This window comes from Nicotiana attenuata, chromosome 11, assembly GCF_001879085.1.
Source record: "Nicotiana attenuata strain UT chromosome 11, NIATTr2, whole genome shotgun sequence".
NCBI lineage: Eukaryota > Viridiplantae > Streptophyta > Magnoliopsida > Solanales > Solanaceae > Nicotiana > Nicotiana attenuata.
The window spans coordinates 28,095,846-28,117,110 of NC_031999.1; the positions used below are offsets into that span (position 1 = coordinate 28,095,846).

General features: G+C 40.9%; 1 protein-coding gene and 1 pseudogene across 1 annotated transcript; one reads left to right on the forward strand and one right to left on the reverse strand.

Annotated features, from left to right (window-relative positions):
- Positions 1–5,295, forward strand: LOC109234293 (cytochrome P450 734A1). Its single transcript, XM_019400213.1, has 4 exons — positions 1–638; positions 3,037–3,281; positions 3,960–4,320; positions 4,573–5,295. Exons 1-4 carry the CDS (start codon positions 3–5, stop codon positions 4,990–4,992), a joined length of 1,662 nt encoding a protein of 553 aa, XP_019255758.1. The 5' UTR covers positions 1–2; the 3' UTR covers positions 4,993–5,295.
- On the reverse strand, positions 7,487–20,868 carry LOC109235018 (annotated as a pseudogene).

Below are 21,265 nucleotides of genomic sequence, written 5' to 3' on the forward strand. Positions count from 1 at the left end.
AAATGTCAAAGCAAAAATTCAATAATAAAAACCTGTCATTTTCCATCGCACGGACAAACACATACACACGCGCACAGAGTGCGAGAAAGTTACTCTTTTCAGCGCAAAGAATAGGCATTTTCATGGCGGCAATGATCAACTTCCTCCCACTACTGTTCATTTCCCTCCTCTTCTTCTTCTTCTTCTTCATCTTGAAACTCGTTTACGAACTCATATGGGTCCCTTTAAAAGTTCAAGAGCACTTCAGGAAACAAGGTATAAATGGACCAGCTTACAGCCCAATCTTCAACAACGCAGCAAAGATCAGAAGAGTAATGATAGCAGAAGCTGAATCAAAGTCCAGTTCCTTCACCCATCACCACGACGTAGTTTCTCGTGTCATGCCGCACTACTATAACTGGTCAACGGTTTATGGTAAGAATTTCCTTTACTGGTTTGGTCCTAAACCTAGGTTGGCAATTGCTGATCCAAATCTCATCAAGGAGATTTTGGTCAACACCAGTGGTTCGTTTGAGAAAGTGAAATATAACCCTTTGTCGAAGATGTTGTTTGGAGATGGGCTTGTTGGGTTGGAGGGTGAGAAATGGGCTATTCACAGGAGTATCACCAACCAGGCCTTTAACTTGGAGAGAGTCAAGGTACTCCACCTTTAACCATTCTTCGCTTAATCCAGTTCGATCATTTCTTGTCCTTTCTGAAGGAAAATATTTTATTATAAATCTAATAACTATATCTACAATTCTTTACTTCCTTACCACAATAAAAAGCTATTAATACCCCTATTTATAATAGTATGAAACTTATTTCAACTAGAAACAGGAAAGCCTATTCCTATGTTTATTCTAACTACAATCGTATTTAGACATGAATTAAATAAATTAAATCATAAGTAATTAAGATATCCTATTACAACTTTGAATTAGTTTTCCAACATTCTCCCGTAATTCAAAGTTGTATACGTCTAACTTGTTCGTTGTGTAGTTATGTTGGAGCACTTCACTCCAACTTTCACTTTTGATGAAGCACACGTCTTCATCCCTCAATTTGCTGAAGCACCTATCTCCAACTCATATTGATGCGCTTTGTCATCAACCGTTGATGCACTTTGTCACCAACACTCAATTTGTTGAAGCACCTGTCTCCAACTCACGTTGATGCACTTTGTCACCAACACCCGATTTTGTGGAAGCACTTGTCTTCAACTCCCGTTGATGCACTTTGTCACCAACACCCAGTTTTGTTGAAACCCCTGTCTCCAACTCACGTTGATGCACTTTGTCACCAACCGTTGATGCACTTTGTCACCAACACCCAATTTTGTTGAAGCCCCTGTCTCCAACTCACGTTGATGCACTTTGTCACCAACCGTTGATGCCCTTTGTCACCAACACCCAATTTTGTTGAAGCCCCTGTCTCCAACTCACGTTGATGCACTTTGTCACCAACTTTTGATGTACTTTGTCACCAACATTCGATTTTGTTGAAACACATAATCAACTTCCAACCTTTTTTAAACCTCTCTCCAACTTTTAGAGAAGAGTTTCTTCATCTTGTGCCATATCTGTTGCACCTCTTTAATTTTTTTTTTGAATCTGTCTTGAAACTTTTCATCGAATAATCTAATTTTGTTGACAACTATCTATGATTTTTGCCAACATATTTTTTTGGCCAGACGGGCAGCACACATTGGCTAGCGTCGCCCGCCGGCAACGGAAGCTACTTGATTCTCTCCCAAGATCGTAGAAGTTCTGATACCAATATGAAGGAAAAATATTTTATTATTACTCTCTGAAAGCTCTCTACAATTCTTAATTTCCTTCAACTAAAAAATAAGCTATTAATACCCCTATTTATAATAGTATGAAACTTATTTCAACTAGAAACATGAAAGCCTATTCTTATGTTTATTCTAACTACAATCTTATTTAGACATGAATTAAATAAATTAAATCCTAAGTAATTAAGATATCCTATTACAACTTTGAATTAGTTTTCCAACACTTTCTATTTCGGATTTAGCTTATATGCAGTCGTGTAAAAACTTTTTGCGCTACCATTGTATTTTAACTAGAGGTGTAGTTAGGATTTGAAACTTATGGGTTACGGGTTTCTAGTCCTTTTAAGTTATGTGTTCTAAATTAATAATTTGTGTATATTCAATGGATTTTTGAGATAAATACATGGATTGGATCAGAGCTACCGGGTTCAACCGAACTTGTACACGATGGGCTAGCTCTGCCACTGTTTTTAACTAGTTGGCCTGTATAAATATTTTATTTTTAGTTATGTTTTAGGTGACCTAATAGTTTATAATTTATGTGTTATTTTATTTGACAAAATTTGACTAGATATGGAGTATAAGATGTTAGTTTGACTTAAAGTTACAAAGGAAAAACAATAATTAAATAATGGTTGAGAAATTAGTTTGATTGAGAGAATATAACATCAAATACAGTTTAAAATGTCAATAGTTACATGAATTCTAATTTTTACAAGCTATAAAAGTTGCATAAAATAAATGGTAGTTTTGAATATTTTGGAACATTCTGAAATGGTACAATATCATATAAATTTGAGGGGATGCAGTACATTTAAGAAAATAAAAATCAATGTGGCTACATAGTTCGAGCAAAAAGTAGTTGGTTTAGTTTAACTTGATTTAAAGGGCTAGATATGTATTAAAGTTTTGCCTTTTAATCCTCCATGCCTCACTTTCTACTAATCTAATTACATCATGGTTACTCCCCTCCTTCGGCACCCGGAACCTTCAAATCCTTGATCCGCATCTGCTCCCCTCCTTCAATTTCTGTCTCTTCCCAACCCATAAATCAACATATCTAGCCCGTCTCTGGAAGGGGCCGAGGTTTCTATATTGTGATTATAGTGTACACAGCGCAAAATGAAGTGCAGTGCATTGTGTAAGTCTTGTCGCGAATTGATACTCCTGAAGTTTGGCTTAGTAGAACCCTGTCATGCTATGACAATTTTATGTATGCTCTAGCTGATTGACCAATCGCAATGTGTCCATTTTTACAGGGTTGGATTTCTGAAATGGTTGATAGCACAACGAAGTTTTTGGAAAAATGGGAAGAGGTAAGAAATGCAAGAGACCAGTTTGAGATGGACGTACACAAAGAATTTCACAACCTTTCAGCAGACATCATTTCTAGGACGGCTTTTGGAAGCAGTTTTGAGGAGGGAAAGCGCATTTTTGAATTACAAGACAAACAAGTGAGCCTTGTTTTGGAGGCCATACGAAGTGTCTATATTCCTGGATTCAGGTGCATTTCGTTATCGGATAGTGTATTGCATCTTTGCCTTCCAATTATTTTGTTGAATACCAAACTTCTATTTATCCTTTTCTTTTATGTTACAATCCTCAAGCACTTTTTCCTTGCATGAATCATACCAGGGAAAAGTTAGGAAAAACAAATGCAAATGCATCTCATTCTTTACTATTCATTCTTTTCTCCCTTCTTGCAATTTCTATCCTAAAGAGAACTACCATGTAAAAGCCAGAGGGAAAAACAAGCGACAAGAAAAGATATACTTATAGTAGAATAGTCCACTGCATCCTTGAATACCAGTGGAGTGATTGTTTTTTGTATTCAAAAAGGTCCACAATAACCTTTTCAGAAGAGCTGCATTTAGAATGATCCTTAGACACATGCAGTTGTCTTATGCAAAGCGATGTTTACCACTATGTTACCAGGCATTTAGAGATTGCAGCATTTCCAGAATGAATTATTAGAAAGCTTTAATCGGCACATGAGATCAAACTAAACATTCATGTCTAAGCCAACTCACTGTCTTTGTTGAGTTGAAATGGTGGAGTCCTGTTACTCCCTTCTTCAAAAATATGGCTTCATCATCCTGGAGCAGTTAACTCGCTTCATTAATTTCAATGTAAATCATGCCATTTCTATCTCCTTGACATCTAATGATGAAAATGGATGCAGATTTTTACCCACCAAGAAGAACAGAATGAGGAATAGACTGGAGAAGGAAACTCGAGATGCAATAAGGATGTTGATAAAAAATTGCAGCAGAACAGCAAACAACTCAAAAGGGCTGCTTTCTTTGTTGATGTATCCACTTAAGAATCAGGACGACAAAGAGGAGACACTGGATATAGAGGAGGTTATAGACGAATGCAAGACATTCTACTTTGCAGGAAAGGAAACAACTGCTAATCTTCTGACATGGGCTTTTCTCCTGTTGGCGTTGCATCAAGATTGGCAAAGCAAGGCACGGGAAGAAATCGTCCGTGCCTGCAAAAATGGGATCCCTACTGCAGAGAATATAGCTGATCTCAAGATCGTAAGTTCAGCTGTTATTGCAGTTCCTACTTTGTGTGGCAGCTCTTGTTAACAGTCTCATAAGCCTTGTATTGTACTTATCATTTGTCTTATGGCCCTCAAGTATGATATAAAGGACTAACATAAATCGTTATAGTGATGAACAACCTCATTATGCAATCACGGGACTTTACCATTTGGAAAGATGGTGCATAGCTCCCTGTTTTTTCCTTTGCAATAAGATGATGAGGTGCATTTTATGTCCTATTGGCAGGTGAGCATGATATTGAATGAAACACTTCGACTTTATCCACCTGCAGTGATGTTGATGAGGCAAACATCCAAGAAAGTCAAGTTAGGAAACCTTGACATTCCAGCAAATACACAGTTCTTTTTGGCCATGACTGCTGTCCATCATGACAAGGAGATATGGGGAGATGATGCCCATGAATTCAATCCATTGAGATTTTCTGAGCCACGGAAACATTTAGCTTCATTTTTTCCATTTGGATTAGGCCCCAGAATCTGTGTGGGCCAAAACTTCGCACTTGTTGAAGCTAAAGTCGTCCTGGCTATGATCATTCGGCAATACTCTTTCTGCATCTCCCCATCATATATTCATGCCCCAATGCAGGGTATGACATTACAGCCTCAATATGGCGCTCAAATGCTCTTTAGCAAGATTTCTTATTGAGTAGTTGCTGGAGAAATGCGCAGTCTTGCGTGGAACAAATTCCAGAAATAAATGCTTGCTAAAGAGTAGCTAGTGCTGACCCTTTTTCTATTGTGCATGAGAGCACTATAAACTCACAGGACATCATGACAAAAAAGAAAAAGAGTGGCGTATATATTTTTCGTTTACTGTGGATGTATATATTTTTCTTATACACCATTGACTCATATAGTCAGTATCTGCACTTTGTAAATTAGCAGTACGTTTTTCACGATATGACAGAGAAATAAGGTGATTGCACTGAAATCATTTCAATTACTATCATTTCTTCTACTGTCGTGCACTCATGCTATGAGTCATTTTTATATTGCGTGATGGAACAAAAAGGGAAGAAGAACAAACAATCCAAAAGACATGAAAGAAAAATAAGTCTCGAGAATGGAAGTCATGGTAGTTGCAGCATGATCCACAAGGTAAAGAGGCTCTGCATATTTTCTGGGCAGATAAAATACTTTTACAAAGTTCAGAAATAATACTCCGGACTTTCAAGTGCACGGGGTAGTAGCTACTAGCTAGTGAATATATAATCATCAGAAAAAAGTACTCCCTCCGTTTCAATTTATGTGAACCTATTTCTTTTTAGTCCGTGCCAAAAAGAATGACCTCTTTCCCTATTTGGAAACAATTTACCTTTATGTAATGATTTATAGCCACACAAAATATATGTGCTTCATTTTACACCACAAATTCAAAAGTCTTCTCTCTTTTGTTAAACTCCGTGCCCAGTCAAATGGGTTCACATAAATTGAAACAGAGGGAGTAATATGCTTATATAGTTTCACAATAGTTTTCGGGACAAGCAAATTAATGTTCCGTAGCAGCCAGCTTGGGCGTTTCTCTCTCTTTTAGAAGGTACAATTAGAATATTTACTCGTAAAACGATACAATCGAATTTGTATCGTGGTTTAAAGACACGTGAATTAATTTGATCCAAGAATATAAAATAATAAAGAATAAAAATAAATTAATTAAATATACTTAAAGAAAATACAATTCTGATTGTGAAATGAGCTTCTCCGGAAGAAAGAGTAAGAACAATGTATTGAGCAGAAAGAAAGAATATTGTTAATAGAATAAGAGTAGGTTTAGCCTTTTTGCGTACCAATTTTTTTGCGTTCTACAATGAATGCAAATTCTTCTATTTATTGCTCAATTCAGGGAGAAAAGATCCTCAAATTAAGCTCTTCTTTAATATGAATAAAACTCGCCTTGATGACTGCCTAACGGTTAGGAATAAATGCAAAGATTCTTTATAATGACTGCTCATTGAATGTTGTCTTTTTCAATCGATATCTTCCTTTCAGTCTTTCGTACCCGATGCTAGCATCTTTGAAACTTATTCAACACCGGTCACATATTCGTGCTGACTCATATTTTATTTGTCTTCACAATCACAATTTGCTGACTCATGTTCGTACCCTGTGCTAGCACAATATGTGTGTGCTATATTCCTATGCCTTTGGGAAGATCCAATCGGCTATGAGATTATATGCCCTCCTAAGACTTCTGCCAGTAGCTACACCATGATTCTCTACATGAGGCTGCCATCTTAAGGCAATGGAGGCGCATATGAGTGATTATATAGCAGGCATAGAGGCAACACTACTGTAGCTAGCCCCCTTACTTGTACTTTTCCATTGTAGTTTTTTTTCTTCTTTTATTATTAATAAAATAGCTACTAGGCATGCCTAGTAGTATAATTTGCCTTAAAAAAACAAAAAACTTGGCGAGCATCCACCTATCATTTATCAATTTTATTTCATACGGATAGTCCCCATACTTTCCGGGAACTAAATTTTATATAACCAGTTAGTAGATAGACCACTTTTCTTGGCGGAAAAATTCCTGAACGATTTCTGACACTTAAAAGGACACACGTCTCCTTGCATTTAATGAGCCGAACACGTGTTATCCCATGATTCGGCAAATATTTCCGCTAGTTTCCTAGGTAATGATGATCATGAATTCTGCCGCCTATAAACTTCTCCACTTCTCATTCACTTTTACAAACTCTCCTTCTTCGAATTTCCTTAAAAATTTTCTGCAAACCTTTCTTTCTTAGTAAAATTTTCTTGCTCACTTTCCATCGTGATGTCTTCTACTTCAAGTGCAGATCCAGGTACATCTGGACGCGATGATTGCTAGATCGTTGCTAGTACTTGCTTGGAGACTTCAAGGTAGCTGCTATGACGTCCGTAGACCTCGACTCTTTTTCCTTTTATTTTCTTCAGTACTGTTCTATTATTCAGACAGTTGTACTAGAATTTTGATTTATGTTGATACTTAGTAGTGCTCATGTGCTCGTTGACACCAGGTTTTGTGATGGTTGTAGTAGAGTTTTAGTTATTTTTATCAGATATTTATGAGATTTTCCGTTATTGAGTTTATTAAAACATGTTTTATTCAAATGTTTAGCTGTTACGTGATTGTCGGCCTGCCTAGCAAGTGTGTTAAGCGCCATCACGACATGTTGGAATTTTTGAGTTGTGACAAAATTGGACACAAATTAATCCATGCAGGGGTCTACAGTTCAGTCTCTTGCATGAACTACCCTAACAAATTTCAAGTACAAACTTGAAATAACAAAAGAACTAAAAAGTGGCTTGGTGTCCTGCTTTGTGAGCTTCCCGTTTGCAGCATCAGCAACAACATTCAACTGCATATTCCTATATGCAGCGATCATAGTATATGTTGCCTTTACCTCCTCCTTCCATTGTCGACCTAACATCGTACTCGAAATCCCCTGGTGTGTCTCTCAGCTGCTCAGCTGCTTCATGATTTAAGGGATCATCTGGATTTGGTTCCTGCAGAATTTGTTGCAACTTGTAGTTACATACATACTTCTAAAAGATAATATCTTTACACCAGAAATTTTGTCAAAATACCGTGAACAAATGATATAAGCCCTAGATTATTGCGTTGATATTAAGCACAGGTTTCCAGTCCTCTCGAAGAATGTTCAGACACACATTTCCTTCCACGTCAATATTCGGGTGGTAGACCTGCAAAAACAAAATCACCCGTGATAATCATAATCAATAGTAAGAGTCTCAGTCACAATTATAGAGATGATTAAACTATGTAAACCATTACCCACCTTGATCTTGCACTTAACCTTTGGAGCGTCATGAGGATAGAGCGGAGGAATTTGGAAAGAGAATGGAAATGTCCCATCCCTAAATACAGAGCAAAATAAAAAAATAAAAAAATAGAAATAATGTACCAATTCACCAAATGAATACCACCAAAGCAGAAAGGGATGTATTGATAGGAAAGTTTACTTTCCCTTCCTTTTCTTTTGCCGCGAAACTGAGGGGAGAGTACAGAAATTACTTACATATAATATCCTTCATCAGGGATAATGGAGACTTCAAAGTACATAAGGTCATCTTTTCCGTTAGGAAATTCTATGGTACATGTTGGGGGTAGATTTAGCTCACTAATATCTACAAGAAAATATATACAAAATGTTGTAATCATATCTCAATTCATTGGTGCGGAAACAACAGAACTTATATAAAATAATTAGCTTTGAAAAAGAAAAATAGAGCACACAAAGAAGTGCAACTAGAGGAAATTATGACTAGGTAAGTGGGAATCGATCCTTGTTTAATTTAGGTAATATTTACCTTGATAATGGTAATTACAATTAGATTTGATTTTGTGGTTCTAAAAATACGTGATCTATTTTTATGCTAGTTGTTTAGGCAATAGATGCTAAGTAAGAGATTAGAAAACGATATAATAGCTTGTAGATGGTATAATGACCAAACCGAATGGCTGGAAATCGGGGCCTCGAGCTAGTGTATACGAGCCTCGATGTTGAGTCGGATGCTCGGCTAGGGGCAATTGAGGGGGGATTAACAGTTAAGATAGCTTTGATGGAAGCCTTTTATGATCAATAATGAACAATAAATGAAGAACAATAAATAGAACACTATGGAAATAAGCAATAAATGTAAGTAATAAGATCAAGAGAATATGTTAGAGAGTAGAGAGAATGTACTTGTGTATTCAATATTGAATCTCAGATCCTTTACAAAATGACAAGGATCCCTTTTATATATGAGGGGGAATCCCAACACAGTACAAATGCCTTTATTACCGAGATACATGCTTAGTACAGCTATTTAATGCTATGGTACGGGCTTGGACTAGCCAAATAGACTAGGTCAGCTCTAGTCACGTGCCTTGGGGACTGCCCACTTTCTTACCATGACCATCGATTCGTACTGCCCCGAGGTCGTTATCAATAACCCCCCGATCATGGATATCGAAGTCAGTCCCGAGGCTTTGGAAACGTGCTCATGAAGCATCGTAATGACCAAAAATTGGTCCCTCCGATTTTACCGTATACAGATAGTCCCCGCATTTCTTAAATAAAAATGATAAGAAACGGCTCTGACACCGATCTCCTCGAGCCTCTTGTGATGATGTCACGTATATGATATCAGCTTTTGTGATAACTAAGACGTTCCATCGATGCGTTTTCCTAAGAACACTCATTACACCGTTAGTTTATTTTTTCAAAGTAATATTGCTGCCGCCGATCCGTCTCCCAATAATATTGATTGCGCCTGTCGATGCATTTTCCAAAGAGTATTGATTGCGCATGTTGGTTGCGCTGCCCTCTCTCTATAAATGGAAACTTTCTTGAATCAAAACTTTGCTCAATCATTCTTCACCATTTTCCAAATCCTTTCTTCTCATCGCCCCCCTCCAATTTTATTTCTTATGTTTAACGCCTATGGTCTATGGCCGTAGGGTCATGGGGCAGCGTTTTCACCGGCTACGCAATGGCCTTTTCTCAAAGCTGTCTTTCTTCGAGCGAGATTGCACTAACTTGTTGTTGTTGTTGTTGCTACTGCTGTCGTCGTTGGCTCGAGGCGACGAGATACGGGCGCCGATTTCTTCCAACTCAGGAAGATATTTGGACTCTACACCGCTACTCAGGAGGATGTTTGGACTTTACACCGCTGCTCACCTCCCTACTCCGGTCTGGTCTGGTACTTCATCCCTTTTGCTTTCCGTGGGGTGAAGTGGCACTATCGGCCACTAACATGCACGACATAATGCTCCAAGAAGTGGACTCAAAGTATCCGTGCAGGTAAGGCGATGCTCGCCAAGTCTTCTATCGGGCCGTGATTTTCTTGGCCTGGTAAAAGCTTTTGCTCTTTGGCGGGTTACGGCTTTTTCTGTATCTTTTTCTGCTTCTTCTGCATCATTTTACTGCCTATTCCTCATCCTTGAAGACGCCGTTGGGAAGGCCGAGATGGAACCCCGAAGAAGACGGTTCTCGAAGGCATTGCTCCCGAGGATAGATTAGATCTTTAGCTGTTACTTTAGCTTCTCTGTTTCTGTGTAAGGGCCCTTCGTGGGCTTTTGTAATCATGTGTAAGGTCCTTTCATAGGCTTTTTGTAATCATCATTTATGAATACAAAGATGTTTCTTCAATTTGTCTCTAATTTATGCTATATTTCTCTTTATATGTGTTTGTGAAGAATCTGAATGCATGACTCTACCGATCGGTACGAATACCGGGTCCGGGTGTAGGTGTTTCCCGATCCTTGATTGGTTAATAAGATATCCTGCGGAGCCCTTTGTCGTTCCTCGGGCTGAGCCCGAATTGAGTTGATACGAGCGTAGGCCGTCGGGACCCCCGACTTCGAGTTGAATGAGAGTAGGGCTTCGAACTTTCAGAACGAAACTTAGCCTTTCAGACCCTGTGATAGTCCTCGAGGGGGAATTAACACGGATGCCTGAGAATAAAGATAGCTTTTAGGCTTTCGAAGGCAGTCCTCGAGTGAGGGTTCGCTCAAGCTCATGCGACTTGAAAGCTTGTTTCGAGTTTAGAGCAAAGATTGCCTTAAGGAGTTATAGATAGATCCCGAATGAGGGTACGCCTGGACCCGGATAGCCCCTGGATTAAAATAACCAAGAGGGCCTTTACCTTGAGGATCAGGTAGATGACTTGCATTTACAATAGTAGAAATCCTCGGGGTAGGGTACCACCTCGACATCAGGCCCGTATGAGTAGATTTTTAGAGCTTATCTTCTTTTTGACAGAGGTCCTCGAGATCGGGTACCATCTCGAGGCTTGTAATGATGTCAATGGCTTCTTAGAGCCTATCTTCTTTTTGACAGAGGTCCTCGGTATCGGGTACCATCTCGAGGCTTGTAATGATGTCAATGGCTTCTTAGAGCCTATCTTCTTTTTGACAGAGGTCCTCGAGATCGGGTACCATCTCGAGGCTTGTAATGATGTCAATGGCTTCTTAGAGCCTATCTTCTTTTTGACAGAGGTCCTCAAGATCGGGTACCATCTTGAGGCTTGTAATGATGTCAATGGCTTCTTAGAGCCTATCTTTTTTTTGACAGAGGTCCTCGAGATCGGGTACCATCTCGAGGCTTGTAGCGATGCAAGGGTTTTTGATCCCCGAAATATCGTATGGCAGCGTTAATTGCATGACATGGTTATGAAGCGACCAGGGCAATTCTGCTGGTACATCTTTGCAAAGCAAAAAATGGCTTAGTCAGCATTTTTAATTGGCCTTTGAGGCAGGCGGATAGTCGCCGCTTTCTTCACATATAGGGTTGAATTCCTTCTTTTGAGGATTCCATTATTCTTAGTAGTTATCCTCCTCTATAGAGTTTTTCTTTCCTGCGTTAGGCCTTTTACCATTTCAACTGTGAAGCCCTTGCTCGAATTCCCGCTCCAATTCCCTAGTTTTACCACAGTTATGGCTGGTACACCAGGGTCCGCTCGGCAAGGAGAGGGGAGTTTCGCCCTTGAAGGCTTTTTGAACCAAAGTGCTCAAGGTCATTGGGAGTACGCCTCGAAGTTTATTTCTTTAATAGGAGATGGGCACCTTGAGTTAGTGAGGAAAGATTGCGGATGGGGAAAAAAGGTAGTACTGCGGGAACCTTCCCCGGAAGAGAGCATCATGGATCATGCTGAGGGGTTTTTGAACATGTACATGTACCCCTTTATGCTGGGGCCCCCTGATAGGGTTGTGCTCGACTTCTGTCGAAAGTACCAGGTTACCTTGGCGCAGGTTCACCCATCATTTTGGAGGATAGTGTTGATGATTAGGTTCTTTGCGGAAGAAGCATGGCTTGAATTCACTCTTAGTCATCTCATCAGGCTGTATCGGCCTTTTCACCATCAGGGTCTGCTAACCCTACGATGCCGATCCACCACGCCTTTCGTTGTTGATAATGAAGAAGACGAGGATCGGGGATAGGTGAGCTGATTTGTTCGAGTACGTATTGTCGATATTATCCTTGTAGAATTTCTGCAATTTCTCGAGGAATGGAATTTTACACGTAAGTCATATACTTGTGCCTTTGTAATTTTGCTTATGGCGTAGGCGGGTTCCGTAAATGCGCCTTCCTTTCCCTTTCTGCAGCAATTTCATGGACGCCGTGCGGGGTCCCCGACCTGATGGATTGGGCTCGGAAGTTGGCGACTAACTCAACTTATAATGAGCGTAAGTGGCGAGCTTTGTCTAAGGGCAGATGGGAGGCCAAACGCCACGGTACGTGCTATGATATTTGCTCTTTTTTTGAAAGGCACCTTCTTTTTACGCGTACTAACCTCATCATCGTTGGCATCGGGGAGTCCTTTGAGGTGAGACCATGCCCTCTCAGAGAGGGAGAATGATCGTCAGCTTCTAGGCTACGAAATGATAATAATAAGCAAAAAGGGCCTTTGCAGGGCGATGGTGCTTATAGCAAGACGAGTCCAGGCCGGGGGCTCAGAGAGGATGTGTTGGCTGAGCCTGCTGCGCCCAAGATCTCTGGCTTTAGAAAAACGGATCCACCTCCATTGTCATCTTCTTTTCTCGTCGAAGGCACCTCGGGGAATGAGGGTTTTCTGCCACCGACTTCTTCTCCCATCGAAGGTACTTCGAGGGATGTTTGAAGACAGAGGCCACATACACTGAGCGATCGTGCCCTAATCGGGAGCAGTTCTACCAGGGTAGATGGAGCCAGACTAGTAGATGTGCGCTTAACTTTCGAGGAAGCTCAGCGACTCTATTCTGAGGTGAGTATGCCGTCCGTGTTGATTTTATAGTTTTGTAATTTTTACTCTCTTATCGAGTTTCTCTTTCATAGGCTTTTAACAAGCTCAAGTCCGAGCTGCTCCGTCGTGAGACCAGGTTGCGAGAAGCCGTGGATGCGGAGAAATCCCTCAGGCTTCTCTTTGATAAACGGGAAGACGAGTTGGCACACTTGTGGTATGAGGCGAGCCGGAGTGTGAACTACAAGAGCTACCTCGAGGAGTAGGTCATGTTTGTTTCGAGAGAGTGTGTGTTTCTTCTTCTACCTTCTGAGGCTAATGTCTAGTTTATTTCAGTTGCAGAAAAAGACAGAGGACCTGGAATGCCTTAGGAGCGAAGTTGGTCAAGCCAAGTGTGAGCGTAACGATAAGGCTCGGGTGGATGCTCGGGCTGAAGCCGAAGTAATCCGAACTAAGGCTGATAAGAAGGTGGCTGTCTATTTGAAGGACGCTGGTGATGCTCGTGCTGAGCTAAGGGGGGCTCTCGACTAGGAGAGTAGGAATAAAGAGTACGTGAGGTGTAAATCTCAAAGGGAAACCCTCGAGGAAATACATGCCAGGGGCTTCGACCTCTCGGAAGAGATAAAGCAGGCGGAGGCGGAAGAATATGGTGATGAGCTCCTTCTGTCTGATGCCGAAGATGGCGAGAAGGAGGCCGACAGACCATAATCCCTGAGGGGGACGTAGATTAGGCCCTTCCTTTCTTGTTTTGTTTATAGTGCTTTCAAAGAACTCTGTAATGAAGCTTGTATTCTCTCGTATACATGTATAAAAGGAAGCCTTGCGGTTTTATTTTTCATGCATTTCCTTTTGCCTTGATATTTGTCAGCCGTTAGCCAGATGAATTGGTTTTCGAGTTAAAAGGAATCCTTAGATTCATAGTATGGCCCTGGGGCTTATTAGGCTGGCACGTAAGCTCTTACGCGCTTTGGTCGGTACGACCTTTTAGTATAAGCCGGCATTTGAGCTCTTATGCTTTTGCTCTTAGTCATATTTAGTTAACTGTTTCGGGTTCAGTCTCCGAGTCGGGTTTCAACTCGAGCTCATTTGACCCTTAAGTTTTTGAATTTAAAGCTAGCCCTTAGGATCTTACGCGCTTTGGTCGGTATGACCTTTTATATGGGCTGGCGGCAGTGGCTCTTACGCTTTAGGTCGGTACGAACTTTTATATAGGCTGGCGGGAGTGGCTCTTACGCATTGGGTCGGTACAACCTCTAGTATGGGCTGGCGGCAGTGGCTCTTACGCATTGGGTCGGTGCGACCTCTAATATAGGCTTTATTTTTCCCTCGTTAAGGACTTTTTGAGATTGTGTTTTGCCTGACTCTTCGACGGTTTGGTAGAACCTCGATCGCGAGTCGTTATGTGGAGATGATCGAGCACCTCGAGAGGTTTTGGCTTGGTCAGAGTATCTTCGAAGCCTATAGTTTGGAGGTGACATAATCGAAACTCTTTGCCTATGTTGAGGGTAGCCGGTTTAACCGATTCTTTTCGAAGTATTTTCGAAGTAATTGAAGGCCTGCGATTTTATAGCGACGGTCGGGCATCCCCAAGTCGTGTTAGTTTGGCTGGTACAGCCTTGTGACCGTAGTCATTGTGTTTGGCCGGAGCCTTTCAATTCTCGAGTGAAGTAGTTTCGGCGTCTATATTGAGGGTATGCCTTTTTAGGGGTCTTACAAGTTTGATATATAGCCTTAACTTTAAGATCGGGTTTATGCCTTTTGTAAGGTCTTACAAATTTTTACATGCCTTACTTGAGGTCTTACAGTTTTGGTTACTTGGTACAAGTATGGTTCATGCCTTGCTTGAGGTCTTACAGATATTGTTACTTGGTACAAGTATGGTTCATGCCTTTCTTGAGGTCTTACAGATATTGTTACTGCCTTATATAGGTCTTACGAGACCGAGACTGCCCGCTTGGGGTCTTATGGCCTCGGGTTTTTGATAAGTCGATGGGGGTGGCTATTGGCGGCAGTCCCCGAGTCATCGAAAATTTCCTAGCTCGAGAGCCATTTCCTGTAAACTTGGTATTGCCTCATTGAGGGCTTACGTGTTCGGAGTTTTTGACCCGGAGGTCATGTAGCTTTGAGTTTTTTATGGCAGTCCCCGAGTGTTCGGAATGTTTTCGGCTTCTGGAGCTATTTTCGTAATCTTGATTTTGCCTCATTGAGGGCTTACGAGTTTGAAGCTCTGACCCGGAGGTCACACGGCTTTGAATTGTTGACGCCAGTCCCCGAGTGTTCGGGACATTCTTTGGCTTTGGAGCGGTTTTTGTAAAAAATACCGGACTCTTTTGAGACGCGAAATGCTTTGATGGAAAGTATTCTTCGATTACTTTGTTCAAGAATACATGTTTTTGCCGTTAAGGGCTCGGTTATTCTATGCGGGCACGGTTCGTTTGACAATTTGGCCCGGTACATCATTTTCCTATCGAGACCCTATTTAGCGCATCTTGGCTTCTCCGAGGAGGTGTTCCTCCGGGATAGGGATGCCCCCTATTATTCGAGGTTGATTGAAAAGGAAGCCTTGAATACTTGTTGAGTCTTCCTTAGGTAGCATATAGATGTTGCCTCGTTAAAAACCTTGCCGGTAAAACCCTTCTTGGGATAAAAACCCGATCGAAGGAAAAGAGTGCAACGTATGCTTTTTGGAACCTAAGGCCTTCGAGTTAGAAAGCTCTTCGGCCGTTTCGATCGGATACCTGCACTTAGGTTAGTATAAAATGTAACTGAAAAAAGGGAGACGATCATACCTTAGCCTTGATATGTTTCAGTCGCTTGTTACGACGACGCGGTACGGTCCTTTGCTTCGTTCGGTCGGGATTAGCCGAGAATGTAGCTTGTTATCTCTATTTTATTGTTTGCTTATCCTTTGGTGGTGGAAGTATTGGTGTCGGTGCCATATCATGCACCGCGAACATCTCCTTTGCTGCATGCTGCTCCCTGTAAACGGTTTTTATCCCATCCTTTATCGGAAATTTCATCATTTGATGGAGGGTGGCTGGTACTGCTCTCATGCAATGTATCCACAGCCTCCCGAACAAGGCATCATATCTCATGTCTCCTTCGATGACATGGAATTTGGCATTTTGGGTTGTGCCGGCCACGTTGTCCAGGAGGGTGATTTCCCCTTTCGTTGTTTTGCTCGCCATGTTGAACCCGTTGAGGACTCGAGAGGCGGGCACAATTTGGTCAAGCAGTCTGAGCTGCTCTACCACCCTCGACCTGATAATATTGGTTGAGCTACCTGGGTCCACAAGTACATGTTTAATTTGAAATGAATTCACAAGAAAAAAGATTACCAGTGCGTCGTTATGAGGCTGAGACAAGGTCTTGATGTCCTCGTCGCTGAATGTGAGAGCGTCCTTGGGTATGTAACCTCGAGTTCACTTTTCTCTGGTGATGGATATTTTTGTTCTTCTGATCATGGGTTCTTGCGGAGCATCGATGCCTCCTAAGATCATATAGATGACATGTTGTGGCTCATTTGTTTCATTCTTCATGGTCGCCTCTCTTTCCCGGAACTAATTTTTGGCTCGGCCGCTAAGGAATTCTCGGAGGTGAGCTTTGTTGAGTAATCGGGCTACTTCTTACCGGAGTTGCCGGCAGTCTTCGGTCCTGTGATCGTGCGTGTTGTGAAATTCACACACTAAGTTATGGTTTCTTTGCAAAGGATCTGATTGTACAGGCCTTGGCCACCTGGTGTCTCCGATTTTGCTATTCGCGAATACGATGTCTGAAACGTCGATGTTAAAGTTGTATTCCGACAAGCGGACGCCTCCGTCGGCCCCGTGTGCCTGTCAAACCCAGCTCTGTTAACAAGTCCCCAAGGATTTTGGCCTCGATCCATCCTCCGATCGTTGCGGGGTATGTTGCGCCTTGGGGCGTTTCTTCTATCTTCAGTGTATGGTTGGTATCTCTCTTTATTCGGTTTTGAATCCTTTGCCGGGAGCCTTCTAGGATAAACCGAGCTCGAGGGGGCTCCTAGTTGGTCGTCTTCGACCCTGATCTTTGATTGGTATCGCTTGTGGACGTCCGACCAAGTCACGACGGGATATTCGACTAAGTTTTGCTTCAGCTGCTTCGAAGCTACCGAGCTTCACTCGTTCAAACTTTGAGTGAAGGCCTGCACTGCCCAGTCGTCGGAGACCGGTGGTAGTTATATTCGTTCCATTTGGAAGCGAGATACGAACTTTAGCAGCATCTCGTTCTCCCTTTGCTTGATTTTGAAGACGTTGTAGCTACTTTGATGGCACCAGCATGTGCCTTTATGAAAGAATCTGCTAGCATGGCAAATGAATCTATCGAGTTTGGGGCCAGGTTGTGATACCACATCATTGCCCTTTTCAAGAGTGTTTCCCCTTTCTTTAGCAGGACAGATTCGATCTCATCGTCCCTCAGGTTGTTGCCCTTCACCGCACAAGTGTAAGCAGTGACGTGCTCGTTGGGGTCCGAGGTTCTGTTGTACTTCGGAAGGTCGGGCATTCTGAACTTCTTTGGAATGGGTTTCGGAGCAGCTCCCTGCGAGAATGGAATTTGTACAAACTTCTTCGAATCTACACCCTTCAAGACCGGGGGTGCGCCCGGAATTTGATCGACCCTGAAATTGTAGGTCTCTACCTTCTTATCGTTGGCTTCTATCTTTTTCTCGCCCGACTCGATCCTCTTTGTGAGGTCCTCGAGCATTTTTATGACGGCGGGGTCGGCTGCCGACCGTTGTTGCTTCATTTTTCTAGTACCTGCTCGGCTCGGGGGGCCGTTTCCGGAGCTACCGTGCTGGGGGTCTTTTGGTGGCTTTGCAGCCGAGCAATTGCCAGCTATTGTGCCTGTAACATTTCAAAAATAACGTGAAGGCTAACCTCCTGTTCTTCCTGGAGTTTTCTGAGCTTCTTGTTAGTCTCCCTGGCGTACGCTCCTGTTAGTGTGGGAGCTTATATCGACGTGTTGGGCATCGCGTGAGACCACATTTGCAGGGATTGGCTCTGGCGCGTCCCCAGGGTTTGGTGGTGGTGCGCCAATACCTGGAACAGCTACACCATTCTCTCCGTGGTCCTCAAGACCGTTGTTTTCATATGCATTCACTAAGTTAGACATTTTGACCTGAAATCAAAGATCTTGGACAAGAAAAAGAGTGAAAGATAACTTGCGTTATGGAGTGAAACAGCAAGAAAATAATCGCTATTATTTTTAGCCCCACGGTGGGCACCAAACTGTTTACCTTGAAAATGGTAATTACAATTAGATTTGATTTTGTGGTTCTAAAAATACGTGATCTATTTTTATGCTAGTTGTTTAGGCAATAGATGCTAAGTAAGAGATTAGAAGACGATATAATAGCTTGTAGATGGTATAATGACCAAACCGAATGGCTGGAAATCGGGGCCTTGAGCTGGCGTATACGAGCCTCGATGTCGAGTCGGATGCTTGGCTAGGGGCAATCGAGGGGGGATTAACAGTTAAGATAGCTTTGATGGAAGCCTTTTATGATCAATAATGAGCAATAAATGAAGAACAATAAATAGAACACTATGGAAATAAGCAATAAATGTAAGTAATAAGATCAAGAGAATATGTTAGAGAGTAGAGAGAATGTTCTTGTGTATTCAATATTGAGTCTCAGATCCTTTACAAAATGACAAGGATCCCCTTTATATATGAGGGGGAATCGCAACATAGTACAAATGCCTTTATTACCGAGATACATGGTTAGTACAACTATTTAATGCTATGGTACGGGCTTGGACTAGCCAAATAGACTAGGTCAGCTCTAGTCACGTGCCTTGGGGACTGCCCACTTTCTTACCATGACAATCGATTCGTACAGCCCGAGGTCGTTATTGATAACCCCCCGGGCATGGATATTGAAGTCAGTCCCGATACTTTGGAAACGTGCTCATAGCATCGTAATAACCGAAAATTGGACCCTCCGATTTTACCGTATACAGGTAAATAACTCAATATTTAATTAAGTGTACCATTCGCCCTTTTTGAAGCATAGGTGCCAACAGATAATTAGACAAATTCTAAAAAATACATATATAAAATACCTAATTTCACAAAAAATCATGAATTCATATGCCCCATAATCTATGCTATAAAACTGCTTCGGGTACTACTAATGTCATTGTTTTAAATAATTTAGCGATGCTTGAAAACTCTACAGCTAGTTCTTTTGGTTGTAATAGTACTAGTACTAGTACGAGTACGTTTGCTCCCAATGGGAACTCCATGTACTCTGTTTTGCCTGCCTATTAATGAATAAATCTCATAATACACCCCAAAAAAAAGTGGAACTTATGACGTCATGACATCCGCAATCCATATAGCATAATATCGTGAAATAGTACGAGCTAGCCAGTGTTTGGACTGATAATTGAAAAATAGCCATCGTTTGTAAATTTATTAAAAAATAGCCAATATTTTGCTGCAACAGGGAAAATTCCAGCATTATATAATGGAGATTGGTGCACATGTGTATGAACTTCCACCATACTATGCTGGAACTCTAGCACACGAAAAGTTCGAGCATAATATATTGGAGAATAGAACACCTGTGTATGAACGTCCAATATATTTTGCTGCAACTCCAGCACACAGAAAGTTCCAGCATAATATATTGGAAATTGAAGCACATGTGTATGAACCTCGAGCATATTATGCTGGAACTCTAGCACACGGAAAGTAACAGCATAACCATTAGAGATTAGAGCATCGTGTATGAACTTCCCCTTAAACTTATGGACCATATATTTCAAAAATCTTTTTTATTTTTCTTAAACTGTGCCAAGTTAAACTATAAAAAGTGTGCTGCCCTACCCAAAAAGTGATACGTGGCTCATGTTATGGGCCACATGACTTCTCATATTTGGAAAATTCTTTCATAACAAGATGTATCAAGAATGGTAAACCACAAGTCACTATTGAAACTATACACTCGATCGCGAAATCAGATCTAAAAAAGAACACACCTCTTTGAAGACGTAAATGTGTTGCAGTTTGCTCCTTAACTGGTGGTTTATCTGCATTTGCAACAGCTTCCTTCTGCTTTTCCTTTGCTTTAATCAAATTAATCATGGTCCCTAAAACATATTTATAATACCACATATTAGAACTACTTGAGAAAGGATATTGTTTTGCATTTCTGGAGTAATGTTGAAACAAGGGCAATTACTATTTCTTTTAAGAAATTCTTTCGAGCATGTAGAAGATTCGTAAAATAAAGCTTCAAAATAATATATATTCTGGTAGTGGTCCTCAACACATAGAAATATACACATTGATATTCCTAGCCTCTGGAACAATCTCACTAAGGTGATGGTTATTTGTTTGAATTAATTCGGACATAGTTCTCCTAATTTGTTATTTACATGTCGAGAATCTGCATAAAATATTAGAGATCATAACTTTTTAAAGGTCAAAAAATTAAAAGTGATATTTCAATTATGTAAGTGAGTGATTTTCTCATTTAGAAGTACTGAACATTAATCCGCGTTCTATTATGTATAACGAATACTAATGTAAGGAAGGATAATAGCTAAACTTATCTCTATGATTGTTTTTAATTTAACATCTGTTTCAGTAAGAAGATCAAAAACATATAACCAATATTAATATCTAGCGATACACTAATTATAACAACAACCTACGAGAGTAAAACTTACTTAGGAGAATCAGAAGAACAAATAATCTTGGAAGTTAATTAGAAATAAGCCCGAAAGAGTATAATTCCTTATTTTATTCTGTTCTAAGTATTATTTTTGAACTTTGTCCTCAAAGGGACAGATCAAAACATTCAGAAACAACCATCCCAATTCACAAGTCACGATAGAGACGGCGATTTCCATGGTCAACGGGGACAGAGTAAATTGCATGTTTGCAACAAACCCCCTAAACTCCAGGTGGTAAGTTATCATTTTGGGTATTTCAATTCTTTGTCTTTTTCCTTTATATTTCGTACTTTCTTTTATTTGGCAATTGATTATATTTACACAAGTACTGCGTATTTCTTTCACGGAAAAGACAACCAATTGAACGCAAAAATAAAGAACGTCAGAAACAGAATTGAAAGCAATCTATAACAGGCCTTTGTTTCTTTGGTCTCTGTTCTTTTGCTTATCTCTAAATTCTTATTTATCATACATTAGTAATTTGAAAAGGAGAGCAACTAATGAAGC

What these genes read in the sequence shown, in the direction of transcription:
- LOC109234293 (XM_019400213.1), top strand. Translation starts at nt 3, where the DNA reads ATGTCAAAGCAAAAATTCAATAATAAAAACCTGTCATTTTCCATCGCA. An exon ending in TTAACTTGGAGAGAGTCAAG is followed by an intron (nt 639 to 3,036) that starts GTACTCCACCTT and finishes CCATTTTTACAG; the next exon opens with GGTTGGATTTCTGAAATGGT. An exon ending in GTCTATATTCCTGGATTCAG is followed by an intron (nt 3,282 to 3,959) that starts GTGCATTTCGTT and finishes AAATGGATGCAG; the next exon opens with ATTTTTACCCACCAAGAAGA.